Source organism: Apium graveolens, chromosome 7, assembly GCF_009905375.1.
Source record: "Apium graveolens cultivar Ventura chromosome 7, ASM990537v1, whole genome shotgun sequence".
In the NCBI taxonomy this organism is placed as follows: Eukaryota; Viridiplantae; Streptophyta; class Magnoliopsida; order Apiales; family Apiaceae; genus Apium; species Apium graveolens.
In genome coordinates, this window is record NC_133653.1 from 145166443 (window position 1) to 145190444 (window position 24002).

The 24002-nt window shown below is 36.2% G+C and overlaps 1 protein-coding gene across 4 annotated transcripts in view; it reads right to left on the bottom strand.

The window, feature by feature from the left end:
- Positions 1 to 4478: 4478 nt before the first annotated feature.
- LOC141672052 (phytyl ester synthase 2, chloroplastic-like) overlaps positions 4479 to 24002 on the bottom strand; it is a 29436-nt gene continuing 9912 nt past the window's right edge. Inside the window, exons 12-15 of one of the 4 annotated variants that reach the window (XR_012555351.1) lie at positions 7507 to 7592; positions 6803 to 6912; positions 5894 to 6141; positions 4479 to 4840 (exon numbers count right to left, since the gene is read on the bottom strand). Coding sequence is in view for 2 of the 4 variants with exons in the window: in XM_074478543.1 (XP_074334644.1) it covers positions 5951 to 6141; positions 6803 to 6912; positions 7507 to 7592 (387 nt within the window). In the remaining 2 variants the exon portion in view is untranslated. Of the gene's footprint in view, positions 4841 to 5893; positions 6142 to 6802; positions 6913 to 7506; positions 7593 to 18255; positions 18655 to 24002 lie in introns of those variants that run through there. The other 3 variants (XM_074478543.1, XR_012555352.1, XM_074478544.1) reach the window with 3 other exon arrangements.

Here is a 24002-nt window from a genome sequence, read left to right on the forward strand (position 1 = left end):
TCCAACAAGAGGAGGAAACAAGTATTTTATTACATTCATTGATGATTGTACAAAATACTGCTATGTATATTTGTTGAAAAGCAAAGACGAAGCTATAAATAAATTTAAAATCTATAAGGAAGAAGTTGAGACACAACAGACTGAGAAAATCAAAACGATACAAAGTGATCGTGGAGGTGAATATGTTGAACCATTTGGGAAATTCTGTTCACAACCTGGTATAATCCATGAAGTCACTGCACCATACTCCCCTCAGTCAAATGGTGTGGCTGAAAGGAAGAATCACACTCTGAAAGAGATGATGAATGCGATGTTGTTAAGCTCTGGGCTTCCACAATTGATGTGGGGAGAAGCCATCTTAAGCGCAAATAATATTCTAAATATTACGATGCGCAAGAATAAGGATGTAAGTCCTTATGAAATGTGGAAGAAAAAGAAACCAAGTTACCAACACCTGAAAGTGTGGGGGTGCCTTGCAAATGTACTGATCCCTACACCGAAGAAGGTGAAGATAGGTCCTAAGACTGTGGATTGTATCTTCATCGGATATCCTCCACACAGTACTGCATATCGGTTTCTTGTTCATGAATCCAAGATTCCTGATATTCAAAAGAATACCATTATGGAATCAAGGAATGCCTCATTCTTTGAGACGTTGTTTCCTTGTAATCTAGGAAACCAACAACCTACGACTTTTAAACGATCTCATGAGTCTGTAGATGACGATATTGAGAGTGACGAAAGTGAAGACGAAAATGTGGGGTAGTGAGAAAGAGCAAAAGACAAGGAACGGAGAAATCCTATGGGTCTGATTTTATAACCTATTTGCTCGAAGAAGGTGACCCAAAAACCTATAAGGAGACAGTTACCTCACCTGATGGGCCTATGTGGAAAGAGGCCATCAAGAATGAAGTTGATTCAATTATGCAGAATCATACTTGGGAATTAGTGGACTTGCCAACTGGTTGCAAACCATTAGGTAGCAAGTGGGTTTTCAAGAAGAAGTTGAAAACTGATGGCACTATTGATAAGTATAAGGCCAGACTTGTGATTAAAGGATACAAGCAACAAAAAGGCCTTGATTACTTTGATACATACTCTCCTGTAACGAGAATAACGTCCATAAGGATGATGTTTATTATTGCTGCAATGCGTAATCTAACTGTACATCAAATGGATGTGAAAACAGCTTTCCTAAATGGAGACATAGATGAGGAAATCTATATAGAACAACCCGAAGGGTTTGTTGTACCAGGACAAGAAAGAAAAGTTTGTAGATTGGTGAAATCATTGTATGGTTTGAAGCAAGCGCCTATGAAATGGTATGAAAAAATTGATGAGGTCGTGTTGGCAAATGGCTTCAAAATTAATGAATGTGATAGTTGTGCCTATTACAAGGATAATGAGAGTGGCTATGTCATGATGACACTATATGTAGATGATCTACTTATTGCCGGAAGCAATGATAAAGTGATCAAATCTACCAAGGATATGTTGAAATCAAGATTCGACATGAAAGACATGGGACTAGCAAATGTAATTCTGGGAATTCAAATTTCTAGAACATCAGAGGGTCTCGCATTAAGTCAACCACATTATATTGACAAGATCCTTGAGAAGTTTCTTAAGGATGACTTTGAGAAAGCTAGGACACCTGTGGATATGACTTTGCACATATCCAAGAACAAAGGTGTAGATGTTTCCCAATTGGAATACTCGAGGATAATTGGTAGTTCGATGTACCTCATGAGCTGTACAAGACCAGACATTGCATACTCAATTAGCAAGTTGAGTAGGTTTACGAGTAATCCGGGAGCTGATCACTGGAAAGCGATCATAAGGGTACTAAGGTACTTGAGGGGAACTCGAGACTATGGACTGCACTATGGAAGATACCCAGCAGTATTAGAAGGATATACTAACGCAAACTGGATATCTAACAAGAAAGCACTTAAGTCTACGAGTGGCTATGTGTTTACATTAGCTGGAGCGGCAATATCATGGAAATCCTCAAAACAAACGGTGATAACTCATTCCACGATGGAAGCTGAGTTTGTGGCACTAGATAAATGCGCCGAAGAGGCTGAATATCTACGTTAGTTTCTGGAGGATATTCCAAGATGGCCAAAGCATGTAACTGCAATAGGGATTCACTGTGATAGTCAATCCGCTATTGGCAGAGCACAGAGCACGATGTATAATGGAAAGTCTCGTCATATACGACGACGACACAGTTCCATTAGACAATTGATCTCAACCGGAATTATCACTATTGACTATATACCGTCAAAAGATAATATCACGGATCCACTAACCAAAGGGTTATCAAGAGAAGTGGTTGAGATATCATCGAGAGGGATGGGCCTTAAGCCTATTGCTTAACGGCATCATGGTGGACACCCAACCATTGCTGACCGGGGATCCCAAGAACTTGGTTCAATGGGACAACTAAATCATGATGACCAAATCACTGTGGGGTAACCCCTGGCCTGTTCCTATGATGAGGAAACAGTGAGACCCGTAAGGTACGAGGTTAAGCTTTGAGCTTTTAATGATATTTGATGAATACATGGAGTTTAGGAGTGAACACATGGAATTCAGTTGAGTAAACGCGGGTTACTCTATAAGATAAAGATCGCCTATGTGGGAGAGAAGTGGAGCCGCTTCAAAGGAGAATTGCGAGGCACAATTCTTTAGAAACTCCTGCAGAACCAGGACGATGTTCCATGGCCAAAATGGACATAATCATGAGAACTGAATGAGTCAGGAAAGATATAGTGATGAGTATGTCATCGTTTACACAAACGGTCGAACAGTTCAAGGACATCGCGTTATACTGTCTACCAGTAAAGTCGATATACTTATTCGAGCGAAGGTTCAAGGAGCATTCTCTACCTATCGTATGCTATATCTGACCGCCGGAACTATCACCAAGTCAAGCTTCGCGTCTGTCTGTCTATGTGGTGCGTGCTACTGGACCATCAATCTCATTTGTGGGGGATTGTTGGACAAATTTAGTATTTTAGACTAAGTTGTGAATCATTTTGAGACTCTATATGAGTGAGACACATTCTGTGTTTGTGGTGTGTATTTATTAGAACGTATTCTCCTCTTCGAGGGGATTCCAACGCATATTTACACGCTCAAAATGAGTAAAAGGTGAATGAGAGGATGTTCCAAAAGTTTACCTTTTAATATGAAAAGTGGTTTTGTACCGCATCGAAAGTAGCACAAACATATTCCTTAGTTTTTCTTATAAATACCATGTACCACATCGAAAAGAAAAATAAGTCATTTCAAGCCTCTCTTTATAAATAGAGTTTTAGGGCATCAGTTTTATTAAGTCAAGAAAATAAGAGTCATCTCTTTCATTCTCGGTCTCTTTAGTCTTAAATTTTTCCAATATTCCGGTGATAGTTCTCGGGCTTAATTCAAGTTCGCTGAGAGTATATTTGATCTATCGATTATACTGGTATCTCGTTTTATCTAGGGAGGCTATCGACTCGCACATACGGTGAGAGGCGAAATAGATTTAAGGTGGACTCGAGGATCTCTCTTTGGTTATATCCTTTCTTTCTCTATTTGATTTCGTTTACTCACGCACACACTTATTTGATTTATATGTATTAATCGCAGATTGTATTCACAAATATAAGTACAATTTTATAATTTATTTTTAACTGTTTATCACTTACATTAAAATTTTATTAAAATGATAAATAATATTAATGAAAAAACAAAATATTAATAAGAACTCGTTCATTCGACATCTTTATCCGGCATGTCCTAGTAGAGGCTAGAAAGGTAAAAGATTTCACAACTTAAATTCTTTTTGATGGATTTAACTCATTATTGTTGTCACGAGCTATGCTGAGCTACAACAAATATGTTTTTCTATCGTTTTAATAGAGTGCATCTGCACAAAAGTTTTCCAGCGTGTATCTATGCATACACAAAAGTTTGGCTCGTTTTATTATTGGCTCATATTTTTTATTAATGCTGAACTCTCTACACAAAATTACATAAAAAATTATAAAATTGCGTGTAGTCTGTGTTTATGATCACATATTAGAAAAAGTCCTACTTATGAATCATGCTCGGGTAAAGACCAATATTTTTTCAGGACTTCTTATTTATGTATAATGTAGGGCAACTTTCGAACTACATTAATATCATAACAAATTAAATAATATTTGCAGTCAGCAAAAATCCATATTATTTAAATGAAAAATTCCTAAGATAAGTGTTTACCTTCATAAATGAATACATCAGTTAGGTGATATCCCAAAAGCCATCTTCAATCACCACTACTCGTCTAGTACTCTTATCTTTTAAGTTTTCATCTTTTTCACCTCGAATCATCATTTATTCTCCAAGCATTTCTTGAAATTTTAGTTCAAATTCAGTTTTTCTCTATATACAACAATGTGAAGTCGCACAGCAAAAAACTTCATATTTGAAGATAGAGTAATGAACGATTGGAGGAAGATTGCTTCATTTTTGAAGTAAAATATGAAGTAATGATAAGTCTGAAGGCATGATTGGAGATGCCCTAAGCCTTACAAATCTTGAAACAGTAATGGAGGTGGTGGTGGAGGGGGTAATCTAATGCAAGAGGCCAAACAAGCCATATTTGAGCTACCACATAGTACAACACATGAGTAACTATTGTATCCTCCATTTTCGACACACTCCATGGCACATTTAACCACTCTAAAACCACAATGCTTGATGCATTTATGCTCTGCAGCCTCCTGCCCTGCAGCTTGATGATGCTGTAACACTATTCCAACTATGTTTATAATCAGTAGCATGGCTACAGCTCTTGCTTTGCTGCTGCCTGTTGTCATATACACATATAATTCTTCAAATTGCAAAAAAAAAATCAATTTTTAAAATGTTGCTAAAGCGCAAGCTATATGTGTGTGTGTGTGATGGAGTGAGGAACACTGATAAGTTGTTGCTTTCATTCACAAAGCATGAGTAGCAGTTCCATCTTTCTTGCTCAGCCAATTGCTCACACTCTTGAAAACTTTTTAAAACAGTAGATAAATTGCAACCCGCAAATTATTATCTTCACAGTTTTTGTACTTACAAATATCAATGATAAAGATATCTCTATCAATTAATTTAATTAGTTTAATATACAATGCATTTACATAGTAATAATGCCCTCGAAGAATACTTGTTCTTTAAATGCCTTCATTGGTAATAACTAGGTCAAATTCTTTACTATACTCAATTCTTAAATGAGAGGTTATTAATTTTAACTAATATTCCAATTTGTTTTCTTCCTCTTCAGCTTCTGTATTGTGCACCCAGTAGTTTAGCTGGCAAGAGCATGGCATAGAAGACTATAATTGCCTAGGTAGAGAGAATGGTCTTAGCTTTTACCTTTTTAAACAACTTTAATATGGCCCATTTAACATAAAGCTATACCCAAATCATTTAATTGTACATTAAATAATGAAGGTCAGCATAAATGTTGGAGCCACAATCTGAAACTTGGACTTTTGTTTTAGCAACATTACTTGATAAGATGAGTATTTGATGAAGTCTGGAAAAGATTGATAATCGATCCATGTATGGATAAACAAGCTGATGAATATAAGATCACTTCAGAAATGTAGGCAGCTCAAACCGGTAGAGACACTTTACATGCTTCATGACTTTAAAAATACTTGTTTCTTCCGTTTTCTTCAACCTTGTGGGTCTTTTTTTTACGAAGTTTTACACAATTGCCTTTTCAGGAGAATGTTGCTATCTAAATGCTATATTTGCTGTTTCTTGTTGACATATTCTTAGTTTGTTTTTACGGGTGCTTTTGATTTGATCAATAACTTAAACGACATAGCATTTAGAAATTGCCAGTATAGCTAATTAAAATATTAACCTTTAACTCTTTCTGCTGAAGGATGGAAGTTGGAGTTCACCTTTAATGAAGAAATGGTCAATGTTCAAATGTTGGGACTTCAGATTCAGATCCATGTCTCGCCTGATAGACCAGTCGCTGTACTATATTTCTATAAGGATCATTTTTTCGTTTTTCCTTGAGATATGCAAGGCATCTCTGGACCTGAGACTGTACTTCTAGATACAGTTCCTGTGATTTTTTTCTGCTCTTTAATTCCCGCTTCCTCCCTGCAACTCAAAATTTAAGTTGGGCAATGATGTCACACAACATGAAGATAGAGCAACAACTACATAAATTTCTTATTAGGGTAGATATTTTAAATATGTGATTGAGGTAAAATATTTTGCAGAGAAAACTTAAATCTGATTCAACTGTATTTACACACACACCCTTCCTGAGATTAGAGAGAATGTTTGGGCTAAAATAATTCAGTTGTATACAATTTCATTTATAAGAAAATTACACCTACAAATGTATGTATAAAAACATTTCTTGGAGTGATAATCCTTGCATATCACCGTCATCACAATTTTCTAATCTTACTTTAGTTAGAAGAAGCTGAACGGGTTGTTAAAGTGCCACAAAAATAAAAAAATTTAATGGGGTTTTGGCAGCTAGCTTAAAATTCAGTGATTTGATTTTGCTAGGGAAAATAATTCCAATGATGAAAATGATTCAGCCACCAGTTTAATGATGGAGAAAGTATTTAGTCAGTATGAGGACAGTGAAAAAGGGACAAGATCTTCAGACATGCACAAGGTAGAATCTAAAATGGCTGCAGTAAAAGGCAGTGGGAAAAATAAATGTAAGCCTATACAAGAAATGATGTTAACTAAAGAATAATAAAAATGGTAGTTGGAGAAATTATATGTGAGGTTCAGTTGGTACCTGCCGTTTCAATTGGCTTTCCAAAAAGGTAATAAAAGCGACCTGGAATTTTAGGAAGCAATACTGGCATGTGCTGTTCTTGATTGGTGACCTCTCCTACGCTGTCGCTCCTATGATCACAACAAAGAACTATTAACAGATCCTGGATGATGAAGAATATGACCTATTATTCTAAATGACCAACTAAATACAAGATGTGGAAGGAGCAAATATTATTAGGAAGGTTCAGTACCATATGTTTAAAAGAGGAATAATGTTCAATTATTACCACTTCAGGAAATCATCCTTCATCTGGATGCACAATTTATGTAAATGCTACCTATTTTAATTACAGATAGAGTGGAACATCTCGGTCTGTTCCTGATTCCTTAACTGTTAAAAGATAATTGTTGGGAAACTAGCTCATATTCCTCAGAAAGAAATCTATGATTGAAGAAATATGTTTTATATTTTTTCATCTCAAATGACATATCAATAATCTTTGTAGTGAAAGACCCAACAAATTATAAATGAGAGTAGTACTACAAAGTGACAGATAGTTGAGGATAACAGTTACCGTAGATCTACGACAGAGCTCTTATTTCTTTTAATAGTGTCAAACAGATCCGTAATTCGAATTATTAGGATGGACCAAAACCAGGCAAATAAAAACAGATTTTTCAGAAAATGTGACGCAAAGAAGAGAGAATGGAAGATTAGCTAACCTCAACTTCACAGCTTCTTTACTTAATTCCTCGTAAAAAGATTTTAGAAAGGGAATCTTTGCTTGATCATTATAGTCGAGAAGCAACTAATTAAAAAAAAAAGGTATTACACATCACATGGAGCAAGAGAGAAAGCAGATATAAAGAATAAATACATTTAGTTCACCAATAGAAAATCTAAGTTTTTTAGAGAGTTTAATGAAAAAAGCAGCAGCAAATAGTGCTAATAACAAGAAACAAACTTCCATACAATTTACTATCAAAATTTGGAAAAAGCAGAACTAAATTCAGGAAAAACATAGGAATATCACACTTCAAAAGAAAAAGATCTGTTGCACCACTCCACAACCTTTTGCCAACAATTATACCTTTAACAAAGCCATACTAATACTAATGTGTTACATATACATGGTTTAAAAAAATGAACAGAGAGTTTTAACATGTGTCAAGAGTCATTAATCTTCACCAACCTACAAACTGCATTTCTTGGCAAGTTCAGGTGCAAAAATTAAGATGATGAGCACCCTTCCTTTTTTAGACACAGACAAAAACCTCTTCTTTATTATTTCCTCTGTCCCGTTCAATTGTATACACTTTCCTTTTTGAGACGTCCCTCTCATTTGTATACATTCCAAAAATAGTAAAATTTAATAATATAAAAATTACCTATAGTCACTTACATCTACTACTTTCTTCCACAACAATCACTTTATACATTTAATATTAATTGGTTCCACCACTTTATACACTTTTTCTACTTTTTCCCACTATATTACAATTTTTTTAAACCTCCGTGTCACAACCCATATGTATAGTAGTTGTTGGGACGGAGGGAGCATATAATACACACAAATATCATACTACTTCCGTCCCATGGGGTAATCTACGTTTACTATTTGCACGTATTTCGAGGCTTGTATAAAGTATAGTTCCGTAATGTTTTTTTCTAATTTTTTTTTTGAATAAAAGTTTAAACATAAAACTTTTATACAGAAATTTTTTTTAAAAAAAATATAATAGATTTATACTTTAAACGAGCATTGAAAAGCGTGCCAAAAAGTGATGTAGAGAATTCAATGGGACAGAGGGAGTACTTGTTTATTCTGAAAAGGTGCTTGTTCCTCTACTTTCTACTTGAAAGAGGAGAAACCCGGGTACTAAAAAATGGATGACTGGTTCAACTTGTTACATTCATTTAAGTATTAATATTTAAAAGTAATCTGCTGTGGATTCAAATGCTGTGAATTCAAATAAACCACCCATCAGGTTTACTTATGCTAGAAGGCCCAAAGGAAGAAAAGCCCAAGTTAAAGAAGCCCAAGCTGTGTAGTATCAGTCTTTTATTAGAAGGGAGGGTAGAGAAGTCATTTCATAATATTAAGGACAGAGGTAGGTAAAAGGGAAAGAAGGGGGTTAGTAAGGGGATCTGGAAATTGTATTGAGTAGTAGACTTGGGAGAGGCCACATCTCGAAAGTGGCAAGCTTATTTTCTGTGTAACCATTACGATTGTGCTAATATATATTTGGTTCTAGTTCGTATTGTTGGGTAACTCAGTGTTGTGTGTTGTTTGGTGTGTGAGTAAGCTAATTCTACAGCATAATCCTGCCAAAAGGATAAGAACATTTGGATCTACTACTAATAGATAGACCTTTAGATCTGCTACTAGTAGATGGCCGAGATTTTTCGCTAGGAAAGGCCTGGAGTTCAAATTATGGCACCACCAAAAAAAAGTAACATCGATTTATTTACACAAATAAAGGTAAATGATAGTCTAGAGTTCAATATTTGGCAACCCTTTTTTGGCCAAAGTCACACCAACAAACTTTATTAATATACAAAATAAAGTTTATTAAACAATTGTGATTAAAGAAATGCAAAACAAAATGTGAAAACAAAACTTGAAAAAGTTTACATAGCAATTCAAAAAAAAAATCATAAAATTGGCTTCAGCAATTGACAACCACATATTGAGTTCCTTTGAAATAATACTAATAATCTATAGTAATAATTTTAACCTAATACATGTATAATTGATAGACACTGGATAGTATGTACTTAAGTACTAAAAGTCTAGAATATTATTAAACACAAAACTCTTAAAACACTATTCATTTACGATCAAATACAAACATCTAACCGACATCAAATCTCCAATTATTAGGTAGAGGTAATAGTATATATATTAATTTTAATTAATTCAACAACCTACAACAAATATATATTAATTTTAATTAATTCAACAACCTACAACAAATCTCCAATTCTTAAGTAGAGCTAATAATGTGTATGTTTATGTATATATATATATAAATATAGAAGAAAGTGTTCAAATGAGATCCTAACTTAAAATTAGAACTTAGATTCAATCACAACCAAGCCGTCTTTTAATCCTAACCATATATATCAATAATAACAGACAAGTATCTGGAACGACTTTATACTTTCTCTCTCTAATCCTTTTTCTCTCTCTGTCCACTTTCTCTCTCTTTTTCTCTCATCATCTGTACATTCTCTCTCGATCATCGATCTTGTTTCTGTTTCAATGATTCTCTACTCCTCCAACCACCACTTCATAATCTCTTCTCGTCGTATGGATACATACAACTTCTTCGTTTACCTCATCATCATCATCTATCATTTCCAATCTATCACTATTAATTTAGATCTATTAAAGAAACACTAATCGTATATGGCATGTATGTGTTAAGTCCTCTGCAGATCTATTAATTGAACGGAGGTGGTTATGGCGGTTACGGTTGTAATAAAAGTTTGAGGATGAAGATTTTGTCAGAATTGGTGGTTATGGTGATGTTATGTATGGCAGATATTGCATTTTCAAGTGATTCGTTTTGAAACATTTTAGTAATTTGTATCGAAATTCAGTGAATTGTTTCAAAAACTTTAAGTGCTTTGTGTTAAATTTGGTGCTTAGAGTTGAATTTTGAGTGATTTGTTTTGAAAATTTTAAGTGCTTTATGTTGATTTTTTAGTGCGTGTGTCGAAATTCGGTGCTTTTTGTTGAATTTTTACTGATTTAAGCTTAAATATGATAATTCTGTATATGACGACAATGACGATGTGGTGGTGTTTATTATATATGATGGAGATAATTTTAAGGGCGGGTCATGCAGTGATTGTCTGTGTATCATAGTAACTATAATTGTGTCATAGTGAGCGGGAGGTAATAATGGCGGTGGTTAATGGTGATGTTTGTTGATGATCCGATAAAGATGGATGAGTAGCGATGTATGTAATTGGCATGTAATGTGACTGTCGTGTATGTAATTTCCATATTGCAGGGTCATGCGTCTTTCTATTAGGCTTCTTTTTAGGCACGTACTAAGTTCTAATTATAATATGGGTGAGTAACCCATATATATATATATAGGGTTTTACTCCACTAAAAAACCCCTTATAATGGAAACTAGAAACTAACATTAAAAAATTTGTAAATCGCGTCGAAATATGGCCATATGGTATGAAAATTGAAAATTGAGCAATGGAGAATAATATAGTGAAGTCGGATTTAAAAAAAACTTACCGTTTGAAGGGAAAAATCAAAATAAAAACGGAAGGGATTAGTTGACATTATGCGTGGGAGGGTGTAGTTTAATACCAAGTGTGATTCCTATAAGGCGCTATTAGATTAGATTGATCCAGATTAGTTTCTAGTCTTCATTTTAAGGGTTGTTTCTATTTGATTCAAATAGAAACAACCCTTAAAATGAACACTAGAATCATATAGCCCTTTAAATGAAAACCGGAATCAAATAGAAACAACCCTAAAATGAAAACTATAAACTAATCTAAGCTTTTAGATTAATCTAATTTAATGGCGCCTATAGAAACCTCACAATATTAAATTACACCATCCGACATAGAATTTCAGCTATTCCCCTTTATTTTTAATTTGATTTTTTCCGCAAGAGGGAAAGTTTTTTTAAAAAAATCGATTTCACTGTATTTTTATCCATCTCTCAACGATCAATTTGCATACCATATACCATGTTTCGACAAGATTTGAATTTTTTTATTTGAACTTTCAGTTTTCATTATAAGGGGATCTATTGGAGTAGGTCCCTATGTATATATATATATATCAACAACCCCCTTACTCACCTCTCGCTCTAGAAAAAGCCCTTTCTCATGAGAGAAAGCTCCACGAGCTTTACTCTATAGAAATGGATGGAAATGCCCGCCTTGATCAATGCGAAATTGATCGAGATGGGATCATGATTTGATTGGAAATGCGTAAGTAAGGATGGATCTATTGGAGTAGAACCATATATATATATATGTATATATTGAGAGAACCCTCTTACAAAGGAAGCAAAAGAACCTTAAATTTAAAATGAGATTAAAAATATTATTTAGATTATTATAACATTATAATAGTCATTACATAATTTTTAAAATCAAGATCTGAATCAATATTTATGAGATTCAAAAACATATTCTTAAAATTCATGAGATTCAAAAGTAGATTCGAAATTTTTTTCATGACTTTTTTTGAAATTTTCAAACAAATATTGTTTGTAATTAACTTAATGGAAGCATTATGAAAATAAAAAAACATTTACACCTTTTTTTCACTTTTAAAATTAGTTTCTAAAAAAAGGTTCTCTCGTTCCTCTTGAGGGTTCTCTCTTGAGTGCTATATATATATATATATTTATTAAGATAAATATCATTATATATAAATAAATTAAATAGAATAATTAGAAAGTTTATATATATTACGTCGCAATTCATGGAGGACTCCCTTATATACAGTTATGTAGAGAACCATTATTTAAAAAATATAAAAAACACAATTATTACATTTTTATCATATATAGTTATAAATTTTAATTACCAAATTAAAAAATGAAGTTGCACAAATTTTTATTTAAAAAGTCATTGTAATGTAATGAAATGGTTTAAGGTGATTCTGTAGTAGAATCACACTTATCCAAAATTCTTCCACAGTAGAATCAAATTAATTTTTTTTTTCAATTTTAATTGTTAAACATTTTATTATATTCAAATATAATTATTATTCTACACTAGCATCGAATTTTATATTTTTTGAAAATATTTTTTTGAATTTTGTGATGAAATTCTATTAATAGAATCAAGGGTTCTTCACGGATCTCCCGTTTTCTCTTGAAGAATGGTCTCTATATATATAACTATGTGCATTGCACGTGGGTAAAAGCTTATAATAATTACCAACATTTCATCCAACATAACTAAACAAAGTATAACTTTACCCAAACAGTACAACGACTATATTATATAAAATTACAGCTACACACTTGAATCAATTCTTATATTTTATATATACATACTTAATAATATTTGGACATCTCACTTCATTAACAATATTTTGGTAATGTCAATGGCTGATTATTTAAATGATGCCTATTTATATATTCTTTTAGGAAGGAAAGAAAAGTTTGTTACATAGGGGAAAATGACCAAAATACCTTTTTTAGGTCCCTTGGCCAAAATATCCATTCTGAAATATGCGGGTCTAAATACTCAGTAAAGTATCGGGATGATACGCCACTTCCAATAAAGTATCACGATGATACACGCTTGATTCTCCTTTGCTAGTGAAGTATTATGCATGCTACTCCACTATCAGCTCACTGCCAGTAGAGCATCATGCAATTTTTTAAAAAATATTTTAATGTTTATTTTAAAAAAATTAAATTTAAGCGTAGACCATATTTTTATAATTTTTAATACAGTCTAAACCCTAATTTAAGTGTATACTTGTTAGGATCAAGTGAGATTCTGACCCATTTTGTGTCTATTTTTGGTATTTCTCGAATTAACAAGTATAATAACAGCTAAACAACAATGAAACAGTAGAGATTAAGCACAAATGTAGGTGAGAAACATAAGAGATCATATCAGATTTAAGATGAGAAGAGAATGCATGTAGAACAAGCCAGAATTTTAGAGAGAGAAAGCAGTTATAGAGAGAGAGAGTGTGCTGGAATGAGATTCCACTTTCATATATCAATTCATAATCCCAATAGAACAGTTCTATGGTATTTATACCAGCACACACAACACATAACAAAGGTCAAAGACAAAAGTACCCTTAGTCACTAACAGTAATCAATACTGTATTCAGCACACAGACTTCTACTATACTAATGCTTAGAACACACACAATATTACTATACTGATAGACTAACTGATAGCGGCTAATTATATTGGCATTCTTTATGTCTTGACAGTCCTTCCCCCTTAATGCACACCATGTCCTTATGGTAGCAAGAAACCAGGAAAATTGCACTTCAATAGCTCCTCATCCTCCCATGTAGCCTCATATACATTGCATCCTTTCCATTAAATCGGCTTCTGGTACACCACTTTATGATCTCTAAGAATCTGCCAGTCACTTGCCTCAGAGGTGTCAGATCAAAAGTACCTTGATCATTAAGCTGAGGTAACTATGTCTGCAAATTGCTGTTACCTATGGCTTTCTTGAATTGAGATACATGAAAGACTGGATGCATCCTTGAAGTAGTAGGAAGCTCTAACTTGTATGCAATATGTCTTATTTTCTCCACAATTTGATATGGGCCATAGAATTTAGCAGTCAGTTTTAAGCTTTTCCTGATAGCCAGAGATACTTGTTTGTAGGGCTGTAGCTTGAGGTACACCAAATCACCTGCCTGAAATTGTCTCTCAGATCTCCTAGCATCTGCATATAGCTTCATCTTAGTTTGATCCACTTCCAGTAGTTCTTTCAGTCTAGACCACTGAGTCTGTTTCTCGGTCAGCATAGTTTCCAAGCTATGAATATTAGTATGACTTCTTTCTTGCCAAGCTAAGTGTCTTGGTCTAGTTCCATACAAAATCTGATAAGGAGTGGTGTTAAGAGAAGTGTGAAAAGTAGTGTTATACCACCATTCTGCAGCTGCTAGCCAATTGGACCAGTTCTTGGGAAAAGTGGTGTTATACACCTTAGATATTGCTCCAAACATTGGTTTACTCTCTATGTGCTACCATCTGTCTGAGGATGGTATGCAGTACTCAAATTCAATCTGGTGCCAGAGAGTTTGAAGAGATTTTGCCAAAATTCCCTAAGAAATAAACTGTCTCTGTCACTAAAAATGGTCTCTGGAAGCCCATACAGTCTATAAAATTGGTCAAAGGACTCCATAGACAAACTTTTAGCAGTAATGAGGTGTGGTAATGCAATAAAATGACTATATCTACTAAGCATATCCGCAATTACCCAAATCACCTCATTACCTTTAGACTTGGGCAATCCAGTGATAAAGTCCATGGCAATATCTCTCCAAGGCTCTTGTGGAATTTTCAGATGTTGTAGACGTCCAGGAGTCTTAACATGTTCTCCCTTGGTCTGTTGGCACACTGGACACTCCCTGATCCATCTGCCCACACACTGTCTGACTATAGGCTAGTAAAAATACTCCATTATTCTTTTCAGTGTGGCCTCTGCCCTAAATGCCCCCCTGACAGTGTAATTCATCAAATACCTTTTTTCTTAATTTCCAACACTACCTGTTATAGCCAAAATTTGGTACAAGAAATATCCGGATCAAAGTCGGGTCAACATAACTGAATTTGGGCGGACGCCAAGAAAATGGATTTTCACGGACGACCAAGGATGGATGTCCAAGGAAGGACGACCAAGGAAATGGGTTTTCCTGGAAAAATTAGGGTGAGCCCAAACCTTGGACAAGTTAGGGCGAGCCCAAACCTTGGACAAAGTTAGGGCAAGCCCATACCTTGGACAAGTTAGGGCGAGCCCCAACCTTGGACGAGTTAGGGCGAGTCCAAACCTATAGCTTGGCTCGAGCCAAAACCCTTGGACATGTTGGCACGCGCCAAAACCCTTGGACAGGCCAGGGCAAGCCCTTACCTTTGGACAAGTTAGGGAGACCCCTAAATGTTTGATTGATAGAAACTTGGACGGATTCCTTGGACATGATTACTTTGACAGATTCACATATTGGATTTCCATGGAGGTGGTTAAGGCGACCACTAACCGTTGAATAAGTTAGAGCGCGCCCTGTAATTTAGAATGACAAAAGAAAATATCAAAAGCTGATGACACAGGGTGGCGCCAACATACAGAAATGTTTGGGCGCGCCCTTAGATTCTACTTGGCACAAAATGCAACTTTGACATGCTACTTGGACGGACTCTTTGGATACTTCAGGAGTGTAACCTAATAAAAGAAATTGTATTATTCATATATCAATCAGATACAATAATATGGAATACTTATATAACCTTATACAATGACTGATATGGAATGTCTGGAAATCAGGGAATTACTAATATTAAGGCTATAATTGATCTTAACAGATCTTAACACTCCCCCTGAAGCTGGAGCATATATGTCGATCATGCCCAGCTTGTCACAAAGATACGATATCCGTGATGAATTCAAAGGCTTTGTTAACACATCGGCAACTTGTTCTGCAGTCCGCACATGTCTAGTGACTATGGTTCCAGCTTCAACCTTTTCACGAATAAAGTGACAGTCTCTCACAATGTTTCGTTCATTCATGAAACACAGAATTAGCTGCTATATATTGGGCAGCTTTATTGTCACACCAGAGTGTCATCGGAACTAAGTTTTAAAAACCTAGCTCTGTCAACAAATGTTTGTACCACTCAAGTTCACAAGAGGTGTCTACCATTGCTCTATACTCAAACTCTGCACTAGACCTCAAAACCACTTATTGTTTCTTACTTTTCCATGAAACTAGATTACCTCCGAAATATACACAATAGCTGGTGGCAGATCGGTTAACTGCTAAATCAGCATCAGATTACGCTTCGAGTTTCATATGTCCATGGTCACGAAATAGTAAACCTTTTCCGGGAGCACCCTTAAGATATTTTAATATTGGAATGACTGCCTCCCAATGAGGTGTTCGCGGACATGAAAGGAATTGACTCACTACACTCACCGGAAAGGCTATGTCGGGTCGAGCTACTGTGAGATAGTAGAGTTTTTCAACCAATCTTCGATATCTTTTGTGATCTTCAAAAAAATCACCTTCTTCGCCGGTTAATTTTATGTTGCCATCCATGGGTGAGTTAGTTGGTTTTGCTCCCAATAAGCCTGTTTCTTCCAACAAATCCAATACATACTTCCGTTGTGACAAAGCAATACCCTTTCTTAACTGAGCCACTTCAATACCCAAAAAGTACTGCAATTTTCCCAAATCTTTAATCTGAAATTTAGTCCTTAGAAAGAATTTAAGAGCTTGAATTCCTTCCTCGTCATCCCCGGTTAAACCAACATCATCAACATACACAACAATAAATATCCTTTTACCAGACTCCCCCTGTAATGAAACATAGACGGATCAAAGACGCAACGCTTCATTCCAAATTCTATTAACGCCGTAGAAAACTTTCCAAACCATTCACGAGGGGACTGTTTCAGGCCATAAATAGTCTTCTTTAATTTAAAAACCATACCAAGCTCCCCCTGAGCAACAAACCCAGGTGGTTGCTCCATATATACTGTCTCGTGGAGATCACCATGTAAAAAAGCATTCTTAACATCTAGTTGGTGTAACTTACAATGATGGGAAGCTGCTAGTGAAATCAACGAACGATTAGAAGACATTTAGCTACAGGAGAAAATGTGTCAAAATAGTCAACGCCATATACCTGAGCATATCCTTTAGCTACAAGACGAGCTTTAAGTCTGGACAAAGATCCATCAGGTTGCAACTTTACAGCAAACACCCATTTAGACCCAATAACAACAGAGTTTGGAGGAGGATGAACCAATTCCCAAGTCTTATTTTTCTGAAGTGTCGCTAATTCCTCAAGCATAGCCAGCTTCTAACCCGGATTGGACAGAGCTTCTCTACATGTCTTAGGAAGAGGATAAGTATCCACAATAGATAGGCTAACGGAATAAGAGGGAGATATACCTGAATAAGAGATGGAGGTTGAAATAGGATGTTGGGTGCACTTTCGTGTACCTTTACGCAAGGCAAGAGGAAGATCTAAGGCTGAAGTCGGAGATGGATCTGCCAACAAAGTAGAAGCTGGAGGCGCGATGTCTCTAGAGGCAAAATTATGTCGAGAACGCCGACTATATACATGCCGAATTTCAGATGATGACCTGGATGAAGGGACCGGAGATTTTGTTGTGGTGGTTGTGGTAATGATATGTGTAGGCAAGTCTGTACCCAACCCAGAAGTATTATGCAGGATAGATATAAATGGAGTATTTTCAAAAAAGCTAACATCACTACTGACCAGATATCTATTAAGATCTGGAGAAAAACATCTATACCCTTTTTGGGTGCGAGAATACCCAACAAACAAGCACTTAAAAGCTTCAGGGTCCAGTTTAGATTGACCTGCACGATGATCACGAACAAAACAAACACATCCAAATTTGCGAGGTGACACATGAAACAAGACATGAGATGAAAATAGAGCTGAATATGGTATGAAACCACCAAGTACTCATGCAATGAGAATGGCAACAGCCCAAAAAGGTTTAGGAACATGCATTTCAAATAATAAAGTACGTGTCACTTCTAAAAAATGTCGATTCTTACGTTCAGCTACACCATTTTGTTGTGGTGTATCAACGCAAGACGACTCATGAATGATACCATATTGCTGCATAAATTCAGAGAAAGATTTTGAAAAATATTCTTTAGCATTATCCGTACGAAGTATTTTTTGAGTTATAACAAACTGAGTTTGTATTTCAATGACAAAGCTAACGAAAATGGAATATAATTCAGATCTAGATTTCATCAAATATAACCATGTAACACGAGAGTAATCATCCACAAAACTTACGAAATAATGAAAACCAAGTTTAGACTCAACTGGCCAAGGTCCCAAATATCACTATGAACCAAATCAAAAGGATGCGCAGATCTTTTATTGACACGAGGAGGGTAAGACACACGATGGTGTTTCCAAAACTGACATGATTGACAGACTTTGTATATGGTCTAAAGAAGGCATCAATTTCTTCAAACTACTAAGGGAAGGGTGGCCCAAACGACAATGAACTTGAAGAGGTGAAACAACTGCAGAGCATGCTATAGATCGGGAACCAGGCTCATCACATATAAGCCTCCAGAAACATGGCCTCTACCAATCTCCTTCGTCGTAAGATCCTGAAAGACACAAGAGTCGGGGAAAAAAGTGATCGAACAATTATAGGATTTTGTCAGCTTACTAACAGACAAAAGATTAAATGGAAAATCAGGCATATATAACGTAGATGGTAAAGACAATGACGCGGAGAGGGTGGCAGTTCCAGTGCCCTTGACAATCGCTTTGGAACCATTAGCTAGTGTAACACAAGGAACAGAAGACACGGGCTGGAAATTAGACAAATTTGATGATATACCTGTCATGTGATCGGATGCCCCCGAATCAATTACCCAAGGAAGAGATGTAGTAAGACATGCACTGGCATTACCTGTCTGAACAAGGCCTGCGGTGGAAGGAGACGACTGCTAAGAAATCTGAAACTGAGTAAATGCTGCATAATCTGCTGGGAAAAGCGTGATCGCAGATTTCGAAGAGGCCACTGACTGTTGTAAGCCAGACTCAGCAACGTTGGTCACTTTCGGAGTTGCTGATAAATGTCGACAAAAACGTTGAACATGACCAAACTTTCCACAATGGTAACATGGGCCTAAAATTGTAGTCTGACTTCCCCTGCCTCCAGTACGAACATTAGAAATATTACCATGTCCACCAGAAGAAAATCCGCGCCCACGCCCACGAGAAGGATATCTACCGCGACCACCATTATAAGACTATGACCTACTATCGGATGTGAGAAGTGCAGTTTTGGAAGCAGATTTATCAAGATCGATACCGGTAGAAGAAGTTTCTCTGGAGACTCGTAACACTCTAGCAAATGTGTCTGTTAGTGAAGGCAATTCACTAAGAAGTTGTGAGCGAACACTTTCAAATTCGGGGCCAAGAGATCCAAGAAAACTCATAACTGCAAGTTGTTCCCTTTAGACTTCTATCAACCCCCTTTTTTGCAAAAATAGTCTGCATTTTCTGAACTTCAGCAGAAATAGGGAGCAACGAATTGTATTCCTCATACAATTTCTTAAAGTCTGCAAAAAACTGAGTGAGTGGACGTCCATCCCTACTGATTCGAAAAAAATCCTGTGATACTTCAAAGATACGAGCCATGTTATTTTGACCAGAATAAAGAACCTCCAGATAGTCCCACAATTCTTTAACACTGTCAACGTGGGTAACCAAATCAACAATATGACCCTCCATCGAATTAAGTAACTGATATAAAATTCTAGCATCAGCAACTTCCCAAACAGAATCAGCCTTTTCTTTCTTAGTAGTCAAATGATCTTCCTGGTCCCTGCTTACCAGTGCCAGCTTTACAATTTTCTTCCATTGTGGATAATTATTTACTCCTTCAAGTTTCTTTTCTGTAAGTTTGTTTGAAGAAGATAATACTTCTGTAACAATTGTACGTTGAGCAACACTGAATGTTAGCGACGAATACACAAACTACAAACTTCTGACTGATAACTGTGAAAATCAGCCCTGAAAACTCCCCTGAAAACAACTAAATCTGACCCCAAACAGCAAATTAATTCATAAAAAACAGTGCTTACGCTCTAAGCACTCAAAATTTTTTATGTACGACAGATACTTTAGTAGATAACCACAGAAAAACAGAAACATAGAACCACAAAACTGTCTGAAACCTTGACTAGAAAAACAAAATAAGAAACACCCAAAACCAGTGCTTACATTCTTACATGACTATCTTCTGAGACGAAGGTGATTCAGTGATGGCCTGAAACTTTTGAAAAACTTGGCTTCCTGGTTGCGAAACTGGTAGCGAAACGTATTACGCTTTGTAGATAGATAGAATTTCTGCTACTCGTTTTGGTTTTCCGGTTATATTTATATAGGTGTTTATGTATATATGTTTATATGAATGTATATTATATGCATGTATGTATGTATATATAGGTATATTATCATAGATATATTATGGAAGATGAAAGCGGGTAGAACCTGGCTCTGATAACATGTAACCTAATAGAAGAAATTGTATTATTCACATATCAATCAATTACAATAATATGGGATGCTTATATAACCTTATACAATGGCTGATATGGAATGTCTAGAAATCAGGGAATTACTGATATTAAGGCTATAATTGATCTTAACAGATCTTAACAAGGAGGACAATGGAAGATTATTACCAACATATTTTTTGCAGGTACTCTATTGAAGAACTCCTTCCTGTAATGCAACCACAGAAAGGCGGTGTCCGTGGTTAGAGATTTCCAGGGGTATTCCTGGACGGAAGGCCTCCTCCTGTAGTCAATGATTGTCCTCATTGGGGGTGTGGGGTAAAACTTTGGTGTGTGCTTCGGGAGCTCTGTCTCTGTAGTCAACGGGTGTCCTCGTTGGAAGACTTCAGAGTATCCTGCACTTTGCACCCAAAAGCTTGGGATCACTTGTCTAGCAATCTGGTAGGGGCTCCTTATCCGGGGGACAAGGATGCGTCCAACATTTGGGGTGAACCACGGGTATACCTACGTCCACGGATTAGAGAAACCACTGGTAGCGGAGGGTTATCCTTGGCCAGGGAGATGCCTTATCCGTGAAGTCTCGAAACCGCGGACGAGCCTTGGGCCTTTGTGGTTGGACCTCATCGGCGGACATTCCTAAAACTAGTGGAAGACGGTTTCCAGTAGGTTTCCTACTGGGCCTCGGGACAAGAGATCTAAGCCTATTATGTTTCTTGTTCCCCAAGAACTACGTTGGCTTGATTCCCCATAAATAGGGATACGTAGGCAAAACCCATTTTCCCCTAAACATTAGTAATCCTTGTCTCGAGTAATACTCTTGTGGTCCCATTTTATCAATTGCTAATTCAGCAATCTGATCCTGTATCTCCAAGTCTCCTTTATAACTAGCTTCCAGTTGCTCCATCCATCTGGGAACTACTTCAGATAACTGAAAACATGTTTCCTTGATCACTAGTTGTGAATTAAGAGATATATTCACCTTTGGCCACTTCCAAGTAAATTGCATAGTCTGATGGAGGTAGTTGCAACTCACACCTAGTTGTTCCCACCAAGATACTCCTAAAATCATCTGTCATTGAATGAGATCTGCTACATGGAAGCTAGCTGTAATGTCTGTTTCATTTATCCTTATTTGAAGATTAGGGCAAACACCAGAGCTGATGAATGCAGTTCCATTTGGTAGCTTTACAGAGACAGGAGTTTGCTGCTGAACTTCAAGTTGCAATTCCTTACACAAATCTTTTGATATAAGGTTCAAGGAACTTCCACCATCAATAAGGACCTTGTACTGCTTCTCTTGGTGGACTCCTATAATCTGAATAGGCCCCTTGGATTTGACTTCTTGTAATCCTAAGGCTGCTAGAACTAATTCTTGCTCATGTTCATCACAATGGTCTTCATTAGGGTCTTCATCAATGGGAGGTCCATAATCTCCCAGTTTTTCCCCCTCTACCACAATTAAGAAAACTTGTGGTTTTTTACACCCATGGCCTTTAGTAAATTTCTCATCACAATAAAAACAAAGGCCCTTCTGTCTCCTTTCTTCTCTTTGACTATAAGTCAGAGGTCTTGGCTTGGAATGCACCAACTCTGTACTCTTAACAGGAGCTACTAAAGCAACCTTGTTTGTATTTGCACTTGGAACCTTAGTATTAGTCTTGTAACTGTTTTGGCCATTGTAAGTAGATTTATATCCTCCTCCCTTCTTTGATTGATCTCCATGTGATTGTTCATAGAACCTAGCCAACCTGAAGGCCTGCTCCAAATATATAGGCTGTAACAATCTTATCATTCCTCTAATTTCTGGTTGTAAGCCACCAACAAAATTTTCCAAAAAATACTCTGGAGTGAGGCTTGGAATCTTGCTAAGGAGTTGTCCCTTGCACTTCTCATACTCATCAAGATAGGCTTTATACAGAGGAAACTTGATGTAGTCTCTTGAACTTATCAAACACCAGTTCTGCTTCTAATTCACCAAATCTAGCCAGGATAGCCTGAGTAAACTGATGCCAAGACACTTTATCTTTTCCCACCATGAATGACTTATACCAGTATCTTGGAGTCCCATTCATGTGCATTGCAGCAATTGTTGGCTTCCTTTAATCACTGACTTCAGATAGCAAAATACTCCTCACAATCCCTTAACCACTCCGCAGCATCTCCCCCTTCTTTGAGTGAAGGACAGGTTAGTTTCAGATGTTTCAAACTATTGAAATCAGCTGTACCTTCACTTTTTCCTTAGTTTGTCTGACTCTTAAGTTTTCTTTTGTGCCTTATAAGAGCCTGACTTATGTCTCATTTTAGCTGCGCCTTTAGACTGTAATGTAAGTTCAGCTTCATCTCCTGACTCACTTCCACTCTCATCTACTAAATACACCTCCACCACTCCTTGCGTATTCATGATTCCATCCATTTTATTAATTATCAATCCTAACTGCTCTTGCAGTTTCTCAAACTTTTGATCAGAACCTTTCATGAATCCATTGAAATTATGATTCATCATTCTCAATGTTCCATGATCCGAAATTTCTACCTGTTTAATACTACTCCTGGTACTGTAAGTCATCTTCAATGCTTTTCTTTATACTATTATTTCTCACAAGCACTCCAACAACCACTTAGCAGGCACTCAAACAACTTCTACTATTCTTCACTCCACACTACTTCTTTTGTGATTTTCTTATAAGAAAGCAGTGAACAACTACTACTAATATAATCATTATGCAACTAACTACTAATTACTCGACAAACATAGCTTCTACCTTTCTAACTCCAGATCTGTGAAATATAAGATTATGCACAACTTTGCATCAACTAGGAGATTACGGTGGTTCTTCAACTGCACAACTCGCTTTGACTTGCACAACACTAATGAAGCAGTAATTTGATCAAAAACTGAGCTCTGATACCAATTTGTCAGGATCAAGTGAGTTTCTGACCTAATTTGTGTCTATTTTTGGTATTTTCTGAATTAACAAGTAAGATAACAGCTAAACAACAATGAAACAGTAGAGATTAGGCAGAAATGTAGGTGATAAATAGAAGAAATAAGATGAGAAACAGAAGAGATCAGATCAGATTTAAGATGAAAAGAGAATGCTTGTAGAACAAGCCAGAATTTTAGAAAGAGAAAGCAGTTATAGAGAGAGAGTGCTGAAATGATATTCCATTTTCATATATCAATTCATAATCCCAATAGAACAGTTCTGTGGTATTTATACCAGCACACACAACACATAACAAAGGTCAAAGACAAAAGTATTCAACATACGGACATCTACTATACTAATGCTTAGCACACACAAAAATATAATACAATCCGATAGACTAACTACTAGCAGCTAATTATACTGGCATTCTTCATGTCTTGACAATACCTTAATTCAACTTTAAAATTTCAGTGATTTTTCTTCTTTAGGGTTAAA